Below are 24417 nucleotides of genomic sequence, written 5' to 3' on the forward strand. Positions count from 1 at the left end.
CGTGCGAACCCTAGTTGTGGGGCTCGGATCCGTCGTGCGAACCCTAGTTGTAGGACTCTGATCCGTCGTACAAACCCTAGTTGTGGGGCTCGGATCCGTCGTGCAAACCCTAGTTGTAGGACTCGGATCCGTCGTGCAAACCCTAGTTGTTATATTTTAATTGTAAATAATTGTATTACTTAGCTATATTATATTTATACATCATAGCTGCTGCATTGAAAAAACACCCTAACACCTGTACTAATGTATTTACACCTATGATGACGAAATAAAATTATTGATTGATTGATTGGGGATCCGTCGTGCAAACCCTAGTTGTGGGGCTCGGATCCGTCGTGCGAACCCTAGTTGTAGGACTCTGATCCGTTGTACAAACCCTAGTTGTGGGGCTCGGATCCGTCGTGCAAACCCTAGTTGTAGGACTCGGATCCGTCGTGCAAACCCTAGTTGTTATATTTTAATTGTAAATAATTGTATTACTTAGCTATATTATATTTATACATCATAGCTGCTGCATTGAAAAAACACCCTAACACCTGTACTAATGTATTTACACCTATGATGACGAAATAAAATTATTGATTGATTGATTGGGGATCCGTCGTGCAAACCCTAGTTGTGGGGCTCGGATCCGTCGTGCGAACCCTAGTTGTGGGGCTCGGATCCGTCGTGCGAACCCTAGTTGTGGGGTCCTAGAGGCCGGGCATGATGTAGGCGATGTTGTGGAGCGTGCGCTGCAGTAGCGCGGGCGGCGGCGCGAGCTGCGGCACGGCGCGGCACACGCCCAGCAGCGGCGCCAGCGCGCACAGCAGCGTGTCCAGCAGCACCGACACCGACCCGGACACCGCTATCTGGCCCTTAAATACAAGATAAACCATATTTTACTATTTTATTATTTTTTGACGACCGGTCTGGCCTAGTGGGTAGTGACCCTGCCTGTGAAGCCGCGGTCCTGGGTTCGAATCCCGGTAAGGGCATTTATTTGTGCGATGAGCACAGATATTTATTCCTGAGTCATGGTTGTTTTCTATGTATTTAAGTATTTGTATATTATATATATATCGTTGTCTGAGTACCCACAACGCAAGCCTTCTTGAGCTTACCGTGGGGCTTAGTCAATTTGTGTAATAATGTCCTGTAATATTTATTTATTATTTATTTTAAATAACACTGATCTCATCCACATGGAATCCAGTCATTAGTAAATGTAAGCGTAAACGAATATCGACAGTCGATAAATCGAATATCGTTAGTGTTGTGTGTCGACAGAGTGACATCCCTAGTGCGCGAAACGTTCAAGCGGATAAACAAGACCAAGTGCGGGTAGTTCGAAAAACTCGCGCGGTTAGACGATGCTGATGTCAACTTAAGCCAGTCTTCTCCGAGACCACGGGGACAACGCCGTCCTCGAAACGTCGGAGGTAAATCTTAAAACTTAGATACGCGATTAAGTCCCGTTGTATAATTTAATAATCATATTTTAAATGTCCCAATAGGATAGAGTCTGGCTAATGAAAGTTGAACCTGAGATTTATTTAAAACTTTTTATATGGCAACTTTTTTTCCTATCAAATAAGCTGTCAGTTTCAAGCTGTCATTTAATTTGAAAGTAATTTTATTGCCAGGTGCGGTTTTTATTGAAATTCCCGCGTTATCTCAGGCTCAACTTTCATTAGCCAGACTCTAGTTATATTAGTTATCCTTGATAATGGGGTTGGCAACTGTCAAATATAAATGTTGGCGCCATCATAGCTTGCCCCTTTTTCTATGAGATTTGGCTTAAAGGACCCGGCATCCAGGGCATTAAAAAAACCAAAATCTGACACCATTCTAGGTATTGACAGGGCAAAGCTATGATGGCGCCATCTGCTAAATACTTCGACCGGCCAACCCCATTACCAGAGTTAATATGAGGTTATATTGTCATAAAAACTTCAGTCGGTATTAGAAGATCGCTTCTAATACCATCGGCGCCGACATATGTAACACGGTATACGCCGGCCCCAGCTCCAAATGGCGCTACCCCTGACACCTGCACATGTTCCTATAACCCCACGCCACATGGCGACCCCGTGTGTCACACACCTCGTGCTCCTTGAGCCGCTCCCCGATGATGGCCAGGCTCTCGCCCAGGAGTCGCAGATGTGCGGCCACCTCGACAGCACCCACGCCAGTCACGCGGTACACGCCGGCGCCGCTTTGTGCCGCCCCTGACACCTGCAGGCGAGATTTGCATATGCACTAAAAAAACTGGCCAAGTGCGAGTCGGACTCGCGCACGGAGGGTTCCGCACCATCAACAAAAAATAGAACAAAAACAGCAAAAAAACGGTCACCCATCCAAGTACTGACCCCGCCCGACGTTGCTTAACTTCGGTCAAAAATCACGTTTGTTGTATGGGAGCCCCACTTAAATCTTTATTTTATTCTGTTTTTAGTATTTGTTGTTATAGCGGCAACAGAAATACATCATCTGTGAAAATTTCAACTGTCTAGCTATCACGGTTCATCAGACGGACGGACGGACGGACGGACGGACAGCGGAGTCTTAGTAATAGGGTCCCGTTTTTACCCTTTGGGTACGGAACCCTAATAAAAACGCTAAATAAGGAATTATAATATTGGTACTCCTATTCTGAATTTTTGCAAAGTAAATACAATTTAAGCGCCTAGGTTATTACTATACTTAGTTTTCTTTAGCATTAGAAAAAAGGTAAACAATCTTGATGTGTCTTTTAATTGAAAAACATGTTTTAAAAATAAGTCACGGCAAATATGTAACAATTATGAATCTAATACGATCATTTATATTCTTCTGCTTTCATAAGTATAAGTTACTGATTTTTAAAAAGCGTTTTTCAATTAAAAGACATGTCAAGATCGCGTACCTTCTTTCTAATGCTAAAAATAACGAACTATAAAATCAATAATCATTAACCTTTTGGACGCCAATGACCGATATATCCGCACCGTAGGTTCAACGCCAAAGACCGATTAATCGGTCACAGACCACAGAGCAACATAGACCTACGTGCATACTGCATATGCATAAAGTTCAATTTCAGTTTTGACACTTCGGTGACGTAGCTTCAGCGTGACAGCTTTTGTGTTTGACACGGCGTCGAAAAGGTTAAAGGAAACACACAAATTGATCCTAACTTCCGGAGTTAAACGTTTTGTCTGGTATCGAATTGACATGTACAGTCACGCTCCGCGATTCTTACGCCATTTGGGGTTCTAGCTAAATTGGACATTCTATAGCTTAAGTATGGAACAACCAATTTAGCCAGGACCCTAAATGGCTGTACTATAGTATAGTTAGATAAGCTTACCGGTATGATCTGGTTGTTGGGCGGCAGAGGCTCCGGCACCGTGCGGCGCGCCGGCGGGCGGCCCGGGCCCGGGTGGGTCGGCCGGGGGCCTGCGGGGGGGGGGACATACTCGTATATCGTACAGGCGAAGATAACTTAGTATACAGGCGTATGCTATGTACTTTTTTAAACATTATTGACATATGAATCTAAATCTATTAATTATCATTTGTAACGAATTATTGTTAAATATGTAACTGACAGTGTATGATTAATACCAATAAAAATCTCCACCAGTAAAAATCTTTGGCCTAAAGTGTCATTCCATAGAACTTGCTATGTAAACAAACCGCCTTATAGAAACTGTCAAAAAATATGAATTTACTAGTTTCATTTTACATAGTTAGCAAGTTCCGTAGAATGACACTTTACACTCGTGTAGATGGCGCCACAAATGTTACAAATTTAACACAATATCAGTGAAACAAGGATCAAAGTCAAATGGCGTTCTAAAAGTTTTTATCGTGTGTCGAAAGATGGCAGTGAATTCACTCCTTCCTCGCGGTATCCCGGCATTTTGCCACGGCCAAAAATGCTATTATTTTCATAGTCGACATCTAGCATCGAGTAGCGGAATTATCAGTACTGCTACCGGGACCAAAACTGATATTTCTCTATGATAAAAGTAACAAAATATGGGTCTATTCCAAATTTTATATTAAAGGAAAAATTGAAAAAGTTACGCTTCCGGCAGGTCTTGAACCCGCAACCTCCGCAATCCGTGCGTAGCTCTTAACCAATTGAGCTACGGAAGCCCACCAGGACCTCGCAAATCTTTCCATTCCTTCCCTTATGCATACACGCCTTTGGGGTGGCGTAATGTAAAATTTGGAGTATCGTTCGCAGACGTATCTGCTTTTAAAAAAATTGATTTAGTACGGGTTAGCACATTGTTACTGGTCCTGGTAGGCTTCCGTAGCTCAATTGGTTAAGAGCAACGCACGGATTGCGGAGGTTGCGGGTTCAAGTCCTGCCGGAAGCGTAACTTTTTCAATTTTTTTCCTTTAATATAAAATTTGGAGTATCGTTCGCAGACGTATCTGCTTGTAAAAAAAACTTACTCGGATTAGATATGATCTTGCTGACTCCCGAGTGGAGGCTCTGTTCCTTCTGCATGGCGAAGCGCTTCGCCTTACGCTTCCACAAGTAGCGCTCATTATAGTTCACCTAAAACAAACCAATATTTACTATACTTCTTTCATACACTACTAGAGTCAGGCCAAGCTAGCTTGGCAGCGAGACAGCACAGACTGCGCAAGTGTTATTTTAAACGTCATAATCTAATATAGAAGTTTGACTTTAAAATAACACTTACACAGTCTGTGCTATTACTATCAAAATCGCTGCCAAGTTAGATTGGTCTATTTACTGTTGTTAACGCCTAGCATGCGTTTGTGTGAACGACGATGCACCACTCACACATGCATACGTCAAGAAACCTGCCCTATCGACGCGAGCCGCCTGCTTTACCAACCGCGCCGCGTCCTTGACTCGTCCTCAAGCCACCACACCTAATACGTGCTACTTTTTTACATATTTCATTTTTAATGGTTATTAAACCAATTTTTTATTTTGGAAAGTAGTAGCATTCATTTCTCCACCCGTCAAATCATCCCAGCAAGAAGTACCGGCGTTCACAACTGTCGCAAACCATGCCTAACGACGGAGATTCGTAGAGGCAGTTTAACTATGTATCTTGCTTACTTTCATTTGTAACAGGGTTATGGCATCACGTTTTGGGGCAACCGCAAGTAACTGATTTTGAATAAGAGTTTCTGTTACGATTCAAGGTGTTTACTCCTATCCTCCTAAGGCCCAGCAATTCAAACGAAACATCCAAAAACCTGAAATTTGACCCTAAATTGTAGGAAATAGAGTTGATTTTGCGCAAAAGCAAAAGCGACTCTGTTCCAATTTAACATGGTTTAAATTACATCAAACTGAATAGGTACTTATAGGTAGGACCTTGGGCCTTAGGAGTAGGCTATGCTGTTCAAAAGCTACATCCCATCTTTATCGGCAGAACATCATGTATATGTTGGGGGTCCCTTTGTTTCCCATAAAGTTTCAAGTCATAATGTATTGTTTGTCATATTATTGTTAGTCATAAAACTGAAACCGTTAACTTTCAGGATTTTCGTAAGGTTATTCTATAGATAGGTTAGATTAGGTTTGTTTTATGGCAATCCTGAAAAGTTACGCGTTTCTGAGAAAAACCAATTATGACTAACGAAAATTCGGACAAACAATACATTATGACTTAAAACTACTCTGTCAGTGCCTGTATATACTTACATTAGACCACATTTCCCCCAGCCGTTTGGAGATGGCGCTAAAGTCCATATCGGGGTGGTTACGAAGCAGTTCGTTACGCGCCTCTTTGGCCCACAACATGTATGCAGTGATACGCGTCTTGCCTGTTAACAAAGTGATACATTTACAGCATAAGGGGCAGGGTTCGAAAGGATAATTATCAATGATAGTCATCTTGATAATTATCGCGATAAGTATCGTATTATATTTTTATATATATTTTTATGCCTGATAATTATCGTCAGGATTTTTATCAAGATAATTATCAAAAAGACTATAGTTATTTGGATAATTTCGAACACTGATAAAGGGTGAAATATATGTAACTAGCTTTTGCCCGCAGCTTCGCACGCGCAGGAGAGTTTTTTTAATTTTGATTTTTTTTTATGAATTTTATAAAATCCTTTCTTAGTGGACCCCTAGACCTTATAAGGAACCTACTTGCCAAATTTGGACTTTCTAGTCCCAGCGGTTTGGGCTGTGCGTTGATTTAAGTCAGTCAGTCAGATCTTTCACGTTTATATATATAGATGATCGGTATAGGACGTACACTGACAACACATTTTTAGGGTTCCGTACCCAAAGGGTAAAAACGGGACCCTATTACTAAGACTCCACTGTCCGTCGGTCTGTCACCAGGCTGTTTCTCATGAACCGTGATAGCTAGGCAGTTGAAATTTACTCATAACAAAGAGAATACAGTGTATAGAGAGTTACTGTCATGGTAAATTATGTAGTCCCAGTACATTTACTGCCATCTTTCGACAGAAAATTAAAACTGTTAGAACGCCATTTGACTTTCATCCTTATTCTTTCACTGATGTGTTAATTTGTTAAATATCATATATTAACGCCATCTACCCGACTGTATTTACTTTACTTTTGTCCAGTCAAAAGATGGCAGTAAATTTACTGTGGCTACATTGCTAATCTGCCTCTATTTCAAATTCTCTTTGACAATATATAGCTATATCCTCGTGCCGCCCACCATACAAAATTATAGCCAAGGAAGTTTGAATCTTGTTGTATTTTCAATTGGGTTGAATTTCATTTGTTCGAAAATTTTAAGAGACAAGTGAAATGCTACCTACTTTGTTTTTAATTAAGGTTGACATTCCATCGAAACTTCAGTGTACATCCTAATGTACATTGGGCGGCAAGAGGTTATAGAATGTGTGTTATTTGTTACCTTTATCTTTCCGCTGAGCCTTAGCGCGTCCAATGACCTTCCCGTCCTTAACAATAAGTTTCTTCTTGCTCTTCTCCATCATGTAGAGAGAGTTCGCCGGTGTGCGAGCCGAGCCCTCGTCCGAGGCGGAGCTGTCCGACTCCATACTACAATAAATAAAGCAGCCATTTTTAACTATAGATGGTCAACCAAATCTTGTCAGTAGAAAAAGGCGCGAAATTCAAATTTTCTATGGGACGATATCCCTTCACACCTACATTTTTCAAATTTGCCGCCTTTTTCTACTGACAAGATCTGCTTGACCAAGTATAAACAGAACCACAGAATAAATGTACTAGGTACAGAAATTTCATTCTATAACAAAACGCGTCTATTACAACAGATGTGACCGCTAGGTGGCGCAAGCGCGAGCAGGCGTCCGTTCCGTAGCGGTGCGCGGCAACTACTATGGCTAGACACCAAAATTGGTGATCCTTATTGCACTTGAAACATAAACCCTTCTGCAGTGGAAAACATATTATGCAGACAAGCTTACGGTTTGCAGTACTTTACCTTTCAGCATTCTCCCCGTTATTCTCATAATAATCAGAGTCGCTGCCCGACGCCGCACCCTCCTCCATCGGCTGCGGCGCCTCTCTGAACTCTGGCTGTTCCTCCTGCCTAAACGCCGTGTAGGACTTCACGGGCGTCTGCCGCCGGAACCGCGTCTCGATATCGTCCGGAGACTCGAAATCCATGAGCTTGGAGCTCTTCTTCCGCACTCGCCCGCTCCGCGAGATACCTGTGACCTCTATATATGGAATTAATGATTATATTCAATATGGGTTGTGAGGTAATAAACACTTCAAGACACTCAGGTTGTGAGGTAAACATGATGGAAGGCGACTTACCGTCTTGCATGTTTAAGGTTGGCTGCTGATAGTTGTTAACTGTGAATTACGCGTTTGTTGAAGGAAATTATTGAAGGAGAAGTGATAGATTTAGTTGATTTAGAGAAACTGCGCCGATTTTACTGTAATTCAGTGTAATTGTATACTGTACGGTGTACGCGTTTGACACTTTGTTCCAAGTTCCAAGCGTCAAGCGTCATAATCTATGGTCATAAGCACGGATTTAGAAAAAAATATAAAGTCCGTCAACCAAATCTTGTCAGTAGTAAAAGGCGGCAAATTTGAAAAATCGCGGGTTAGCAACACTGTGTTCGAATAATTCCAAAATGCGTGTCATCTGTGTTTTATCTGTGGAATGTGGATCGTGAACGACAGCCGTCACCTTATTTGTTTTCATTTGGTTTTCATTCTGAATCGTTTCTGTTTCAAGAGATATTTCTGCTGTCACCATTAAATACCAATACATTAAATAAGAATAAGCAAAGCTAAGGGGCCTACAATATACAATCATGCTCGTTGATGGTAAACATTACTAAAAATTGAGGTTATGACAAGTACATACTGGAAGAACTCTTTCGAACTTTTAAGATTATGTTCAGTTTTTTTGTTTTAGGGTTAAAAGGCATAAATAAAATTAAAACGTATGCCTAAATCTATCCAACAAGACCATAAATTGTGTCCTGGAAACCGTCTATAGGCCCACATGTCTAATATTTTCAGCAATCGGTTGTGACTATTTACAAAGGTAAACCTTTTAAACACTATTAAGAGCCTTGATGATATCGCCGTTCTTTCGCAATATCTACCTAATCCATACATGTTTGTTGCAGGATTAAATCTTGCCCAATATAAGGCGTTCGTAGTACGTAGTATCTTTTCAGACAATACTTACCTATGGCGGTTTATGTACGTGTACAACGCAACCAAGTCGAAAAGTGACCCTTATCTTATTTACCTTTAAATTAAATAAACACCCAAATATCAGTTGTTTTATTTTTAATATGTATATTGTACAATATATACCAATCAAAAAAATTACACAGGTATGTCATATTCATCCAGAACAGTACACTAATTTACATTAACAAGTGGCATATTATATTGTAAATAACAAATATATGCACTATCTAATTATCTGCATTTTGATATGATTTTATTTTAGTAAACTTAGAAGACATAGATAGGGAACAAAGAGAATATAAGCAGTTGTTTTTGATATCTTCAAATTTGTTCATCATTTTGATTAACATTGTTTTAACATCGCTTTTAAATTGTCCGTCCATGTTTCAATTTTTTTCAATAAACCGCCAGTGACAATTTGAATTGACGTACGCAGGGCGCGCTCAGCGGAAAAAAAAATCTGTTGGTTCGATGTACATTGCTGCTTTTCTTAACGCAATACTGCTCTTTGAGTGTTGCCCTACTTTAGTTTGCTTTACATTGCTACTGACAAGATTTGGTTGACGGACTATAACTTCATGGTCATAAGTCATACATAATCACAAATGTACAAAAAATATAGTGCTTGATTAATTATCAAGACTATTTTCATATATTTAAAATACTATTATTGTAAAGTTACGTTCAAACTTAAACAAAAAATATAGTGCTTGATTAATTATCAAGACTATTTTCATATATTTAAATTACTATTAATAAAACATATAAAAGTGTTTTATTTATATATTACTTTATTTTCACGAAGCTTAACATTTTCATAGTGAATATCTTAAGAAATTACAAAAACTAAAACCTTAAATCCTGAACGCGCCGTCCTAAAACAAACTGTCAACCACAGTTTTTTTTATACCACTGTCATAAAATTCAATGTCAAATCCCATTTCGCACGGGATGATATCATTCCGCGTAAAAATGGAAATAAAAACCGTTTAGTAACAATAAAAATCATATCATGCGACCATGGCGGACCGTATACGCCATATAGCCCGAACTCTACGTTCGAAACTGAACATGCCCGTGACAGCCACATCCAGCCGTCAGAAGATAGATGATTTGATCACCAAATACATGCCTGCTGATAAGGTCGCCGATTTCGCCGACAAATTGAGGAATGAGCCCATAGGCACGAAGGTCAAAGAGCTGGTGGCTCGGTATGAGAAGTTCACTGGGGTCGAAGAGATAATGGCTATTCAGAACACCGTTATCGAGGCTCAGGTAATTTGCATTTTTTCACGTCATTTTCGTCTATTTTGAGAGTTTCGGTGTGTTTATACAGTGCTACAATGACTGGCGCAATTTATAGACAATCTGATGCAATTGCAATGCATGTAGTCTTAAGTTATTCTATCAGTATTAAAATATATTGAGGGTTACGTTTTACAAACGGCTTATGACCTCTGTAATCGTTGATTGTTTCTCCTTCTAACTGAAAATATTATTAACTAAAGTTACAAGCCACAAACACACTGCTGCTGTTTACTACAGCTTTTTACTATTATTTAGTGCTGAAAGGTCTGTTATAATTTTGTATATTCATATTTATCTTATGAACACAACCTCATTTTTAGGGTTCCGTACCTCAAAAGGAAAAAACGGAACCCTTATAGGATCACTCGTGCGTCTGTCTGTCCGTTCATCTGTCACAGCCTATTTTCTCCGAAACTACTGGACCAATTAAGTTGAAATTTGGCACACATATGTAAGTTTGTGACCCAAAGACGGACATGTAACGTAAACAAATGAATTTTAAATATGGAGGCCACTTTTGGGGGGGTAAAAGAGAAAATTAAAAAATAAAGTTTTACAAACTTTATCGTGTTACATATCAAATGAAAGAGCTCATTTTGAGAATCTCAAATATATTTTATTTATAATTTTAAGATAAATAGTTTAGCAGTTATTCAAAAAAATAGGCAAAAAATGACCATTCCCCCTTTATCTTTGAAACTACTGAATCTAAAATTTTGAAAAAAAATACATAGTTCTTTACCTAAAGATGACAGGAAAACCTATTAGAAATGTGCAGTTTTTGATGGGTGTTTTAAAGACATTTTTCCTCACTTTTCATAAAAAAAAAAAATATTGTTAAAAATTTTGTAATGTACGGAACCCTTGGAACGCGAGTCCGACTCGCACTGGGCCGGATTTTGTAGAGTAATTTAATTCACAGTTAGACTGTTAACACTTCAAAATGTATGTAGGTTAATTAAAATTGATGAGCAGGATAGAGACGCAGGGCTCGGCGTTGGAATGCAACGAAGGATCGTGGTTATGTCGTCAGAAATAAAAGCGGCAGCTTGCTCAACAAAATAGTAGTTTTAATTTTCCACAAATTACACTACATTTCGTCCATGTCAAGTAAATGATTAAATTGGAATAAAATAGTCACATTTTATAATAATAACTTAAAATTGGGAACGACTTGGTAGAACCACACTAATATAAACGAGGGTGTGTATTTTAAAAAGGGCTTATTTCTGTCTGGTTTTCATAGAGAAATAACCCCTTTTGAAAAGACACTCCTCAAATATAAGTACTAAATGCTGTAACATGCAAAATGCTTCTTATCTATGCACAATCTTTTATGGTTTGATGTTGTAGATGTAGATAATTTAGTTAAATGTTCTGATAAAAGATGTATTTGGAAAAAATATGTTATCATAGATAAACATGCAGTGAGATTTATAGAGAAAGTTTGTATCACTAGGTACTACATTTTGTATTTACTATAGCGGTTCAGTTTTTGGTTCTTATTAGAGACTAGCGACCCGCCCCAGCTTCGCACGGGTTAACAAATTATACATAAACCTTCCTCTTGAATCACTCTATCTATTAAAAAAACCGCATTATAATCCGTTGCGTAGTTTTAAAGATCTAAGTATACATAGGGACAGTCAGGAGGAAGCGACTTTGTTTTATACTGATGCCACGAATATTCGGCAACTATTCGGTATTCGGCCTATTTGGCCACTTTGCGGCTTTCAATAGTGTTTACGACACAGGTTTCTGATATGATTAAGGATGCTTTGAAATTTCTAAAATAGAAATAAATACAGTGAAATCCGTTTATTATGACTCCGCCTATACTGACCAACCGCTTACTTTGACGCAATTACTGTGCGAAGTTTGGTTTTCATATACAATTCTTAGTGACAAAGTCGGATAAGATGAAGAAATTAATCCACTATGCTTTATATGACATCCGCTTAGTATGACGTGTTTGTCACTTCCCTTCGATGTCAGATTCGACTGTATCATCTTTATATTGTAAGTAATAATATAAAGATGAATGGAAGAAGAGTGGGGAGGCCTTTGCCCAGCAGTGGGACACTATAGGCTCACAATAAATAATCACTATTACTACATTTTTTTTTTATTAAAAATGGGCTTACTCATGGCCACAGACTAGCCGAGGCGAAGACGTGGCCTACGATGGAGCGAGTCTGCCCAGAAGGTGCCTGTTCACCCTTGATTTGAAGGTTGCCGGGTTATATGAGCTCGGAAATATAGACGCCGGCAAGGAATTCCATTCCTTGGCAGTGCGCATAAGGAAAGAGGAAGCAAAGCGCTTCGTGCGGATTCGTGGAATATCTACCAAGTAAGGATGGAAACCGGCCGTGCGTCTAAAAGTCCGATGGTAGAATGGGGACGGTGGAATAAGCTCATAGTATAAAACAAAGTCGCTTTCCTGTCTATCTGTCTGCCTGTATGCTTAGATCTTTAAAACTACGCAACGGATTATAATGCGGTTTTTTTTTAATAGAGTGATTCAAGAGGAAGGTTTATGTATAATTTTAACCCGTGCGAAGCCGGGGCGTCTAGTAATAAACAAGTAATAAAATGCGGCCGCAATACACGTTATACGTGAACATGTCTGATTTGTTTAACTTGACAGGAGCGCTTCGTCTCAGCCCAGGACCGGAGGCGCGAGCTGGGTCGGCAGCTGGCCAACATTGAGGAGCGACTGAAGGAACTCCACGCCGAGATGCAGAGCACCATGAAGGGCGACGACAAATATCTGCAGCTCTGTACTGAGGAGCATAAGGTACCACTTCTCTCTTGTCTCGTCTTTAACACATTTGAATTACACGAACATGATATTGAGTGTGAAAAGAGTAACAAAATTCAACTTTAACCTTTTCAACGCCAAGCCAAGAGCCACTAAAGTGGTCGAGTGCTGTCGTGCCCATGACGCCAACAGCCACTAAAAAGGCTATGACGGACGCTGTCAAAGCAATTTTCCTGCTGACAGATAAGGTTTATTTTCGCTCTTCATATTGCAACCATTTGGCGTATAAGCCACATTTTAGCATGGGACGAAAAGCGTTGAAAAGGTTAAACTTCGAACCCTGTTCCGTTACACCAGCGGTCGGCAACCTTTTAGCAGCCAAGGGCCGCATAGTAGTTAAGTTAACGAAGTTGACGCGGGCCGTACTTTGTTAATATTTATGACTTTATCAGCCATTGTCGTTTGTCAATATTACATACAAAATAGCAAGGGAGGCTCGCGGGCCGCAAGTGACAGGTTCACGGGCCGCAGGTTGCCGACCGCTGCGTTACACCAATCCTCAGTGTATTAACTGCCGGAATCGAATTATAAGATACGTCAATTAATAGATCTAGAAACGATATGGATTAGATGTGTCAGTATCAAAGTGACGTTTTTGTTTGAAGAAACGTCACATTTGACACTGACATATCTAATCCATATCGTTTCTAGATGTATTAATTTACGTATCTTAAATTGCGAATCGGGCCGTATGTCCTCGTAAGTACTAACATTATGCGCCCTACCCGGGTGTCATGTACTGACTACATTCTACTAACATCTTCTGTAATGCACATGACTTTTAATGTTAAATAAATGAAATGTCCCATTTAAAATGACATGTTCTTGACTATATATTTCCTTTTCCAGCTCATAATCCAAGAGCGGAACCTCCGCAGTCACTTCGCGGACGCAGAGAGAGAGGAGAGAGATCTCTTCGCTCGCATGTCGGCCGCCGTCAAGTTAGGTCACGAGAGGGAGCGGGCGCACGCCGAGAGAAACAAGTATTGGTACATCGTCGCTTCTATATTCGGTGAGTGTCAGATCATTTGGACGAAGAGAGAGAGAGAGAGATCTCTTCGCTCGCATGTCAGCCGCTGTCAAGTTAGGCCACGAGAGGGAGAGGGCGCACGCCGAGAGAAACAAGTATTGGTACATCGTCGCTTCTATATTCGGTGAGTGTCAGATCATTTGGACGAAGAGAGAGAGAGAGAGAGATCTCTTCGCTCGCATGTCAGCCGCTGTCAAGTTAGGCCACGAGAGGGAGAGGGCGCACGCCGAGAGAAACAAGTATTGGTACATCGTCGCTTCTATATTCGGTGAGTGTCAGATCATTTGGACGAAGAGAGAGAGAGAGAGAGAGAGAGAGAGAAAGAGAGAGAGAGAGAGAGATCTCTTCGCTCGCATGTCAGCCGCTGTCAAGTTAGGCCACGAGAGGGAGAGGGCGCACGCCGAGAGAAACAAGGATTGGTACATCGTCGCTTCTATATTCGGTGAGTGTCAGATCATTTGGACGAAGAGAGAGAGAGAGAGAGAGAGAGCTCTTCGCTCGCATGTCAGCCGCTGTCAAGTTAGGTCACGAGAGGGGGAGGGCGCACGCCGAGAGAAACAAGTATTGGTACATCGTCGCTTCTATATTCAGTGAGTATCGACTCATTTGACTTAAATTCTCATACAATATTAGCGAATGTTATACGGTCACTGACGGACAACCGCCGCACGTGTGGTAAATACATTAATCCCCCCCCCCCCCCCCCCCCTTTTTCTTTTATAAAATCACTTTACAATTGAATTTATACCTATATTTCGCAAACCTATTTTTGAATGTTTTAGTTATAATAACGTATTCCGGCGTACGTTTTTGAATCCCTATCCGTCTATAATTACTTAGCTCGAAATCTCTGATTGTCCGGCTGATGTTTTAGGGCGTCTAGTCAGCGCTATGGAAAATGGCGTCGCTGCGCAGTAGCGCCAACGCTGCGTCGAGCAGCAGCCATAGAGTTGACTAGACGCCGACGCTCGGGAGACGCTAGTGTGATCCTATTCCAGGGTTCGAAATTATCCAGATAATTATTCCTAGTATGCATGGTGCTATATAAATATTTTCTTTGAATTCTTTGATAGTAAAAAAAATACTGGGGCCTTTTTTACATTTTATGTTTTAAATTTTAGGTAATTATCAAATCGATAATTATCAGGCATAAAAACCACGATAATTATCAACTATCATTGAAAATTATCCTTTCGAACCCTGTCCTATTTTTTTTTATGATATAGGAGGCAAACGAGCAGACGGATCACCTGATGGTAAGCGATTACCGCCGCCCATGGACACCCGCAACACCAGAAGGGTTGTTAGTGCGTTGGCGGCCTTTAAGAAGGATGGGAGGGGGCTCTTATTTAGACGTAAACTTTGTTTCAGGCACCGTCTTGGGCATTGCTGGCTCAACCATCAACAACCGGCTCAAGATGGCGGAGTTTAGAGACATGATGGAACAGCAGATGGCGCGGTCGGCCTCCGTGCTGTACACAGTGGCCGGCGGTGGTTCGGCCTCCAGGCAGGACATCACAGAGGCCATGAAGACAGAGTTCGCTTACCAGGTACACTAATATAGACATGATGGAGCAGATGGCGCGGTCGGCCTCCGTGCTGTACACAGGGGCCGGCGGCGGTTCGGCCTCCAGGCAGGACATCACGGAGGCCATGAAGACAGAGTTCGCTTACCAGGTAGACATATATTAATTAACACTGATTTAAACTTTCACGATTTTTACACATTATTAAATTGTACACCGGGACTTGTCCCCGTGGTCTCGGAGAAGACTCACCGACTCTTCTCCGAGACCACGGGGACAACGCCGTCCTCGAAACGTCAGAGGTAAATCTTAAAACTTAGATACGCGATTAAGTCCCGGTGTGCAATTTAATAATATATTAATTATATTATACATTTTGAAGGCATTAAAGTTCCTGGATTTAAATATTAATCTAGAGATTGATTACATAATTTACATTGCAATATTAATGGTGTTTGTTTTAAAACTAAATGAGACTACTATAGGGTATTTGACTACTAGTCAAATCAGTTTCTTGTTTCGAACTGTCAAAACGATTTTGCCACTATGGAATTTATATGAAACACTAGCATGTGACGTCACGATCAAATTACCTACTCTTTATAGTTTTATACGGGTTTTAAAATAGAAATTGTGTCTAAAAATAACTGCTGTCTACGTTTCTCTGTTAATCTTTTAGTGCTTTATTTCATGCATAGTGTAAAATTATTTATTTTAAATACAGTCAAATACCCTATTAAAAATGTATAATCTCTGTACCTTTTAGGCTGTTTGATGCATTTTTACATGGCCAAAAAATTTAATTATTTATAATAGTGAGTATTACTGCAATGTTTTGCCACCAGAGTGCAGCACTAGTGCCTTAAGTATACCATAGAGTAACTTATACATACTGTACCTTACACTGTTTTTTGACAAGTTTTCACAGACAATCAAATATGACATTGATACATCAAGGTTTGCTAAAAGGGCCTACCGGGAAACGCGAAATCGAAACTCAGCTATCTGCCTCTTTAGCGCTAAAATATGCAAGAGTGATGAGAGGTTAGATAACCAAAATTTCGACTCTCGTTTGCGGTAGACCCTTAGATTGTGACTTATTGTGGGAGTGGCGCCACCTACGCAGAGTTTCGCGTATTATTCCTATTTAAGTTATAATTTTGGTTTCTCGCAGGAACAGCTAGCAACCAACTTGGCGCAGATGCAGGACAACATCAACCATCTAGTCGCCAAACAGACGTCACTTATTGGTAAGGATTATCTATGTCTTTCCTAACCAAGGTACTCGTGATTTTAAAATTTGAAAAAAAAAACGATTTTTTTCGATTCTACTTAGGGGCTGTTCATAAATTACGTCATCGATTTTTGACCCCCCCCCCCCCCATAAAATCATCCAAAAATCATGCTTCGAATGACCCCGTTGCCTCCTACGTCACGCTACCATCATCCAATGTCCAGAACCCCCATTTGAAATGACGTAATTTATGAATAGCCCCTTACGATATAAGGCCATTACGCTAGTCTTCGTCCAGCTCTAGTTTTCGTCCACTTGACCAAATTTTAATATATATAAACCTACGTTGCTGCACACATTTGGACTAATTGCAATCCGCAATGTCTAAACAATATATCTATCTACATAAAAATGATATTTCGCAAGAAGCAAATTAAAAATGGAATATATTATTTGCTAATCCGTCAAGTGGACGAAAACTAGCGTAATGACCCTATATCAGCTGTTGTTGTTGTGGCAGTTAGATTGGCCTGAATGGCGGTTATTTTATTCGATATTCGGATATTCGAGTCTATTAAATTATTTTTCTCACTGCACTTCACTTCGAGAATTTCTGATTCGCCCTATGGTTGACCGGTAGAGAGTGCCTTAAGAAATTAAGTCCGCCGTTTGTACCTACTTATTCTTTAATGTGCAATAAAGTTTAAATAAAATACTGTTCTCGTTTCACAGATCACATCAACCAGCAAGAGCATCACATGCAAACGCAGATACGCGATTTAAAAAAACTTGTCATCGCCGCGTCACAGACTAGCGCAAAATCGGACGCGGAACTAGCCAAAGCGTTGTCTGTGGTCCACCAAGATCTAGACGACGATAACAGGGATAAGGAAGACACACATAACAGAGTTATACTGGAACCGCAACAGATCATAACGGGCATTGGAGTTGTCATGTGTCTCGCGATCCTATTGGGCAGCATTGTTGGCAGGTCGTGATTCGAAATTGGAATGTTATTTCGAATTTCGAAACAGTCTTTTTTTTTGCAAATTCGCAGGCGTATGGTTTTCTTTTCAGACTAGTGCGTATTAAAGACTTCTGAAGTTGTTGTAGATGAAGCGTACAGATGTAGTGCATTGTAATTGTTTTCCATCGTATTTCCTCGAAACGTTCGTATTTCGTCGTTGCGCTTTCCAAAACTGATATGTGCTCGATTTTTGATTGACAAATAGTTACCTAGCAACAAAACACATAAGGTTATAATTCATTTGATTAAAATCGCGCACATATCAGATTTGGTAAGCGCAACGACGATTTGTCATGCTACTTAAGAGGCCATCAACGTGCACACTAGCGCCACTGCTAAATAATCGTGATTATTTAAATTTAACGAAATATATTTAAAAAAAGGGGCCGCTACGTACTGTATCATGTATTAAAGTACCTTTTGAATACATCAAACTAGTTTATATGTTGCTGGATTCGTCAATCTATGCGTCCAAAGTTAAAACGGTCGTTTTTGTTTTGAGTTTATAGATTGACGAATCCAGCAACATATAAACTAGTTTGATGTATTCAAAAGGTACTTTTAATACATGATACAGTACGTGGCGGCCCCTTTTTTTAAATATATTTCATTAAATTTAAATACTCACGATTATTTAGCAGTGGCGCTAGTGTGCACGTTGATGGGCTCTTAAGTCAACCTCAGTACTTTTTGTACTGAGACTGGGTGAAATTGCAAGACACGTTCGTACGTTTCTGTGAAAATACGATGGAAAATAATTATGCACTACATCTGTATGTTTTGGTCTTTTTGTGGGCTTGATAGATGGCGCTTTAAGCGAAAATCGACGTGCCATATAAAACAATATGAGTCAGAATTTGCAATAACGACATCTACAACATAATAAGGAGGTCAATTTTCCGTGGAGATTGGCAATCATTATTGTTTACCTGTCTCTAAACTTAGTACAGGGAATGGAGACTATTCATAGTTATTTTCAATCAAAATGTTTTATTATAAAGACACTAATCTAATATGGCCGTGTAAGACTCAAATTCATGTTTAAAATAAAATGTGCTAATAAACATTGGTTTTATAATGTAACTATATCTCTTCAACACTATATGTATATAGAAAATGGTATATCACGAAAAAAAAACTTTTGTACTCTATGCCCAATTTGTCCCGAGTTGCTTTTTCAGTGAACTTTTATACATCGGTGTTAAGATTTAAAAATAAGATATTTATACAGGAGTTAAAAGTTTTCTGTGATACATAATACAAAATATTTGATTTGAGTAAAGTCAGACTTTTGCCGACCGTTGTGACCCATTTGTGTACTTATTTATTTCGTATACCGTCAAACGGGGTGAATAGGGATGGCTGGGGTGAAAGAAATGGGCATACACAAATTATATCATACACAATCTATTATTATTTTTAATCAATGATATATCGTCAGGTGACAAGCAAAAGTCACTAACTACTATAAAATATTTAAACAACAATCTTCTTAAGGGGGTTCTTTTCGTACTAATATGGTTCACTATGGCTATTAACTTGTGGTGGTACTTAGTGAGTTTTGCTTGTCACCTGACGATATGCAATTTATGTGGGTATTTTTTTAAGAAATTGGGATGTTTTTTCTACTTAAAATAAATTATTTCACACTGTGTACGAAATAAAGCACCAGATAATGATTAGAAACACATAGAGATCAGTTGTTTTTAAACACATTATAAATCGGATTGAAATATAAAAAGTAGGTGAGTTGACCGTGACGTCACTATACTCGTTTTCATATAATTCCATATTAGCAAATCGATTTGACAGTTCTAAAAGAGAAGCTGATTTGACTGGTAGGAAACCACATTTTATATTTGTCCCTATTCACCCCAGCCATCTCTATTCACCCCGGATGACGGTAGTTCTTTTAATTCTTGTCGTATGCAAAATCTTTCTGTCCTCTTTACGCGGGTGACACTGCTTCTCAAACTTTACGGTTTTATTTAACATAGTTGTAGTTATAGATACCATTGAAAATTTATTCCAATGTTTGTATTAATACGAATACAATAAAAATATGATTGTTGTTAATGTGAGCTTTTATTTATTTATAGATATGTATAGTCATATCTAATCGACCGGACTAGCCTAGTGGGGAGTGACCCTGCCTATGAATCCGATGGTCCCTGGTTCGAATCCCGGTAAAAGTATTTATTTGTGTAATGACACAAATATTTGTTCCTGAGTCATGGTTGTTTTCTATGTATTTAAATATTATATATATCGTTGTCTGAGTACCCACAACACAAGCCTTCTTGAGCTTACTGTGGGGCTTAGTCAATTTGTGTAAAAATGTCCTATAGTAGTTACCGGTTGAAGACGCCGTGAAACGACAACGTTCGGTTCATGTCGTGTTGTGGGGGCGTAGCCAACGATAATCGCAAGCCAAAGTTGTAAAGTGTCATTATATGGAACTTGCTATGTAAACAAAATCACTAGTAAATTCATCGTTCTGAGACAATTTCAATATGGCGGTTTGTTTACATAGTTAGCAAGTTCCATAGAATGAGTAGGTACATTTTAGATCATGAATCTAATATAACTTGATCAGACATGAGGGGTGGGGAAATGACCGAACGGGATAGTCTTATGTATCTTTCAGTAGGAGTAGCAGCGAAAGCGCTATTATTGTTTGTCCCTTGTCACAGTCACATTTTTTATTATTCCCCACCGTAATTTAGTATGAATTATGGTGGGCAACAAATAAATTCGACAATCATTGTGTCGCATTGCGTATGTTTTATCCCTTACGGACGTACGCGTATACCACATCTATCAGGATCCTACCATCTATGCTTTAGATACTTTACTCGGCGCAGCGCTGTTAGCGTCCTGCGCGATACAACAACATGGCCGCGCAAACGCCACTATAAGTTGACCCGCGCCTTAGTCTGTTAATACGCGAGCCAGGGTCTACTTAGACTGGCTCTATTGGCCAAGTTGGCGTGCCATCTCTTTCTAACGCACGCATGGGCGTGCTGTCTCTATCACACGCTAGGTAGAGTCTGTTCGGAAAGAGAAGAGTCGTGAAATGTATTGGGCCCCATACATTCCACGACTCTTCCCTTTCCGAACAGACTATATTAGTTTAATATGTAAAATTGCGGGAATTAAAACAAATTTTAGTCTCGTAGTTTTTACTAAATACATCAATAGATATAATTTGCCACATTGATAGCTATAAATCTTATAAAATAGTAATACCTTCATTTCATGGAAAAATAAATATTATTAAAATATTTGTTGAACCAGCTGTCAGTACTACCTACAACATATAACTGGAAAATTGCAAAGCGATAAAAAAGCGGCCAAGTGCGAGTCGGACTCACCCATGAAGGGTTCCGTATTTAGGCGATTTATGACGTATTAAAAAAAACTACTTGCTAGATCTCGTTCAAACCAATTTTCGGTGGAAGTTTACATGGTAATGTACATCATATATTTTTTTTAGTTTTATCATTCTCTTATTTTAGAAGTTAGGGGGGGGGGGCGGACACACATTTTACCACTTTGGAAGTGTCTCTCGCGCAAACTATTCAGTTTAGAAAAAAATGATATTAGAAACCTCAATATCATTTTTGAAGACCTATCCATAGATACCCCACACGTATGGGTTTGATGAAAAAAAAATTTTGAGTTTCAGTTCGAAGTATGGGGAACCCCAAAAATTTATTGTTTTTTTTTTTCTATTTTTGTGTGAAAATCTTAATGCGGTTCACAGAATACATCTACTTACCAAGTTTCAACAGTATAGTTCTTATAGTTTCGGAGAAAAGTGGCTGTGACATACGGACGGACAGACAGACGGACAGACGGACAGACAGACAGACATGACGAATCTATAAGGGTTCCGTTTTTTGCCATTTGGCTACGGAACCCTAAAAATGACAACTTTGCCCGAAAATGTGGGCCAAGTATTTAAATAAGTAGGTATACGTAACTCGATACGTACGTGAAAAATGGTTTTGAATCGAAAATTTAATTTAATACAACCGACTATTTAAACCGGACTTTCTGACTGTAAAATGCCAGTGAAATTATGCTTTTATTTAAATTATAGTTAAGAACTGGTTCACCAAATAAAAAAATATTCTAAAATAATTTCGTCACAATGTCAGTTACAAATAAAATAGTTGAATATATAGACATAATGTATGTATATCAATATATTCGAATTCTAATAGGAGTGATTTGACTACGACACACAGTAGGCAAATTGCCTTACTTCGAAAACTATTAAAGTGTCATTCTATGTAAACAAAAGTCACTAGTAAATTTATCATTCAGAGACAATTTCAATATGGCGGTTTGTTTACATAGTTAGCAAGTTCCATAGAATGACACTTTACAAACAAGAGTAAAAAATTCAGGTCCATATTGTTTTAAACTCTTATATTAAATAATAAGTTACTCGCGATTCAACAACAGTCAAAGTGTGAAACATAATTTTGAACCTACACGAGTAATAAATTGTGATGCTATACTATTATAGCAGTGACATAAGATATAAATAGACATTGTTGTTTCTAACCAACACGTATACTGTGCGAAATTACAAAGGCATATACAGGTAACCCCGCAATACAGGTGTAACCTAGTGCGGGGGCTCCTGGTAACTACACTTTTAGAAAATAAACTATTCTTATTCTTATATGTGACGTTATCTATGAAAAGGGACCTTATTGTCGATGGCGCTTACGCCATTATTAACGATGCTCCGATATAAATACAATGCCGCGCGACGCTTTGCGGCGTAAGCGCCATCGACAATAAGGTAGGTCCCTTTTCATAGATAATGCCCCATATAATGAAACTTAACAATTTGTAAAATGTCAACAAGGTAGTTTGGTTAGGGCAAACTTCTATGTGTGGCCGAACGTTAGTTAACCTTTTGGACGCCAATGACCGATATATCCGCACCGTAGGTTCAACGCCAAAGACCGATTCATCGGTCACAGACCACAGAGCAACATAGACCTACGTGCATATGCATAAAGTTCAATTTCAGTTTAGACACTTCGGTGACGTGGCGTCAGCTTTTGTGTTTGACACGGCGTCGAAAAGGTTAATTGCAATTGAATTGACCATCACAAATTGAACCGTAAACTGTAAACGTCCGTTACGATTTACGGTTCAATTTGTAATGGTTAATGGTCAATTTGCATTAACGTTTGGGCCAACACTGCTCCCATGGTTTTAAAATTTTCAAGGCAGGCAAAGTTATATACGGGCAAATTTGTACGATGAGCTTAAATGTACCTACAATAGTACATTACATACCTAGGGGGGTCAATGCGATCTGGGGCTTTACGAATTACCGGCCGTGATTTGTCTAAAGTTTTACGTCTTGCCTTGGCCAGGAAGTGAGATTTTCTCCTCGCGTAGCGGTTGGTGACGTAAAAGTTATAAATTGCTACAAAATTATACGAGCAATGTTATACGATGAGCTTAAATGTATCTACAAAAAATATAAATTGCTACATAATTATATGCCTCTGTAATTCCGAGCAAGGGGGCGTTCAAATATGTATTACGTAACGCATTTTGTTCTTGTTAAACTTTACGATGCGTTACAGGGCGGGAGGGAATATCTTCGAAAATGTCGTTACGTAATATTTGAACTCCCTCCAATAGACAATTCTAATAATATTTTAGCGCCTAGATTAGGCCTTAGTAAGCTCACAAATATATTTTTGAAACTTAATTTTTAATCACATTATTAACGTACAGTCGGCGACGAAACTGGCACCATTATTTACATTAGCTTGCATCGCTTCAACGAAATTTTTACGAGCACCTTGTATATTTTACCAGGGCCCTATTTCTCAAAACCTTGTAATTTGTAATACAAGTGGAAGTCCCTTTCTAACAAAAGTTGGTATAATATGTTTCCGTCTCTCAGATGCCTCCTATTCCTGCCACCTTGAGTAAAATAAACCATTTAGAAAAATCATATTAAAATCTATAATCGAACCCGTTATACAATTACCAAACACACATACAGTCAGCAGCAATAATTGCTTAGCGAGCGAGGTGTTCAAAATTACCTTGCCGCGCTCTTATTAATTCTCTGAACAATACTGTCGCGTCAAGATAATTTTGAACACCTCGCCCGCTTCGCAATTATTGCTGCTGACTGTACATAAGCTAAATATGCTGCCGACTGTACTCCGAGTTATTCCATATTCTAACATTTACACTTAATCCACTTTATACACTTATTATTACATACAAATAACAAATGTTGCTTAATGCTTATTGCCTGCATGTGATTCAACAGAATACTCGTTGTAGTTTTGTCACTATTATTTATAATTATAAAATAAAATGTATAGTCAAAGAATTTAATTTCCGATCCATTTGGTACCTTGTCACGGTGACAATAGTATGAGGTCTCTAGCGACTTTCATATTGATTATCATTGTGACAAGGTACGAAATGGGTCGGAAATTAATTTTTTTGACTGCACAATACAAATTATCGCATAAATGTCTCTTATACAGGTTGGTTCAAAAATACTTTGACAAAAAACATTAAAAAAAATCTTACCTACACGCGTCATATATATAAAATGTCATTAAAAATAAAACTAGTGTTGGGTAGGACTCGAGTCCTTTGAGTCCTCTGCTTCAAGACTCGACTCAGTTTTTCAGACTCTTTATAATTATGTCTAAACTCGAGTTCTTTTCAACTTGTTAGAGACCCGAATCTTTAGTAGAGACTTAAGTCTTTTTCAGAGAAATGTTGATTACAAACAATTTCAA

The 24417-nt window shown here is 39.1% G+C and overlaps 2 protein-coding genes across 2 annotated transcripts; one reads left to right on the plus strand and one right to left on the minus strand.

Moving 5' to 3' along the window:
• Window positions 1-690: 690 nt before the first annotated feature.
• On the minus strand, window positions 691-7892 carry LOC134660580 (HMG box-containing protein 4). Its single transcript, XM_063516357.1, has 8 exons — window positions 7763-7892; window positions 7425-7662; window positions 6873-7018; window positions 5666-5787; window positions 4432-4537; window positions 3308-3420; window positions 2086-2217; window positions 691-857 (listed from the first exon to the last, which is right to left on the minus strand). Exons 1-8 carry the CDS (start codon window positions 7770-7772, stop codon window positions 693-695), a joined length of 1032 nt encoding a protein of 343 aa, XP_063372427.1. The 5' UTR covers window positions 7773-7892; the 3' UTR covers window positions 691-692.
• A 1671-nt stretch (window positions 7893-9563) lies between these two features.
• On the plus strand, window positions 9564-17664 carry LOC134660533 (uncharacterized). Its single transcript, XM_063516309.1, has 6 exons — window positions 9564-9937; window positions 12618-12767; window positions 13641-13803; window positions 15193-15371; window positions 16522-16597; window positions 17314-17664. The coding sequence occupies exons 1-6, from the start codon at window positions 9683-9685 to the stop codon at window positions 17577-17579; spliced, it is 1089 nt and encodes a 362-aa protein (XP_063372379.1). The 5' UTR covers window positions 9564-9682; the 3' UTR covers window positions 17580-17664.
• Window positions 17665-24417: the final 6753 nt, after the last annotated feature.

Source organism: Cydia amplana, chromosome 27 (genome assembly GCF_948474715.1).
Source record: "Cydia amplana chromosome 27, ilCydAmpl1.1, whole genome shotgun sequence".
Taxonomy (NCBI): domain Eukaryota; kingdom Metazoa; phylum Arthropoda; class Insecta; order Lepidoptera; family Tortricidae; genus Cydia; species Cydia amplana.

What these genes read in the sequence shown, in the direction of transcription:
- LOC134660580 (XM_063516357.1), bottom strand. An exon ending in CAAGATCATATCTAATCCGA is followed by an intron (nt 3,421 to 4,431) that starts GTAAGTTTTTTT and finishes CCCCCCCCGCAG; the next exon opens with GCCCCCGGCCGACCCACCCG. An exon ending in GCTTATCTAACTATACTATA is followed by an intron (nt 2,218 to 3,307) that starts GTACAGCCATTT and finishes TCTCGCCTGCAG; the next exon opens with GTGTCAGGGGCGGCACAAAG.
- LOC134660533 (XM_063516309.1), top strand. Translation starts at nt 9,683, where the DNA reads ATGGCGGACCGTATACGCCATATAGCCCGAACTCTACGTTCGAAACTG. An exon ending in TCTGTACTGAGGAGCATAAG is followed by an intron (nt 12,768 to 13,640) that starts GTACCACTTCTC and finishes TTCCTTTTCCAG; the next exon opens with CTCATAATCCAAGAGCGGAA. An exon ending in CATCGTCGCTTCTATATTCG is followed by an intron (nt 13,804 to 15,192) that starts GTGAGTGTCAGA and finishes ACTTTGTTTCAG; the next exon opens with GCACCGTCTTGGGCATTGCT.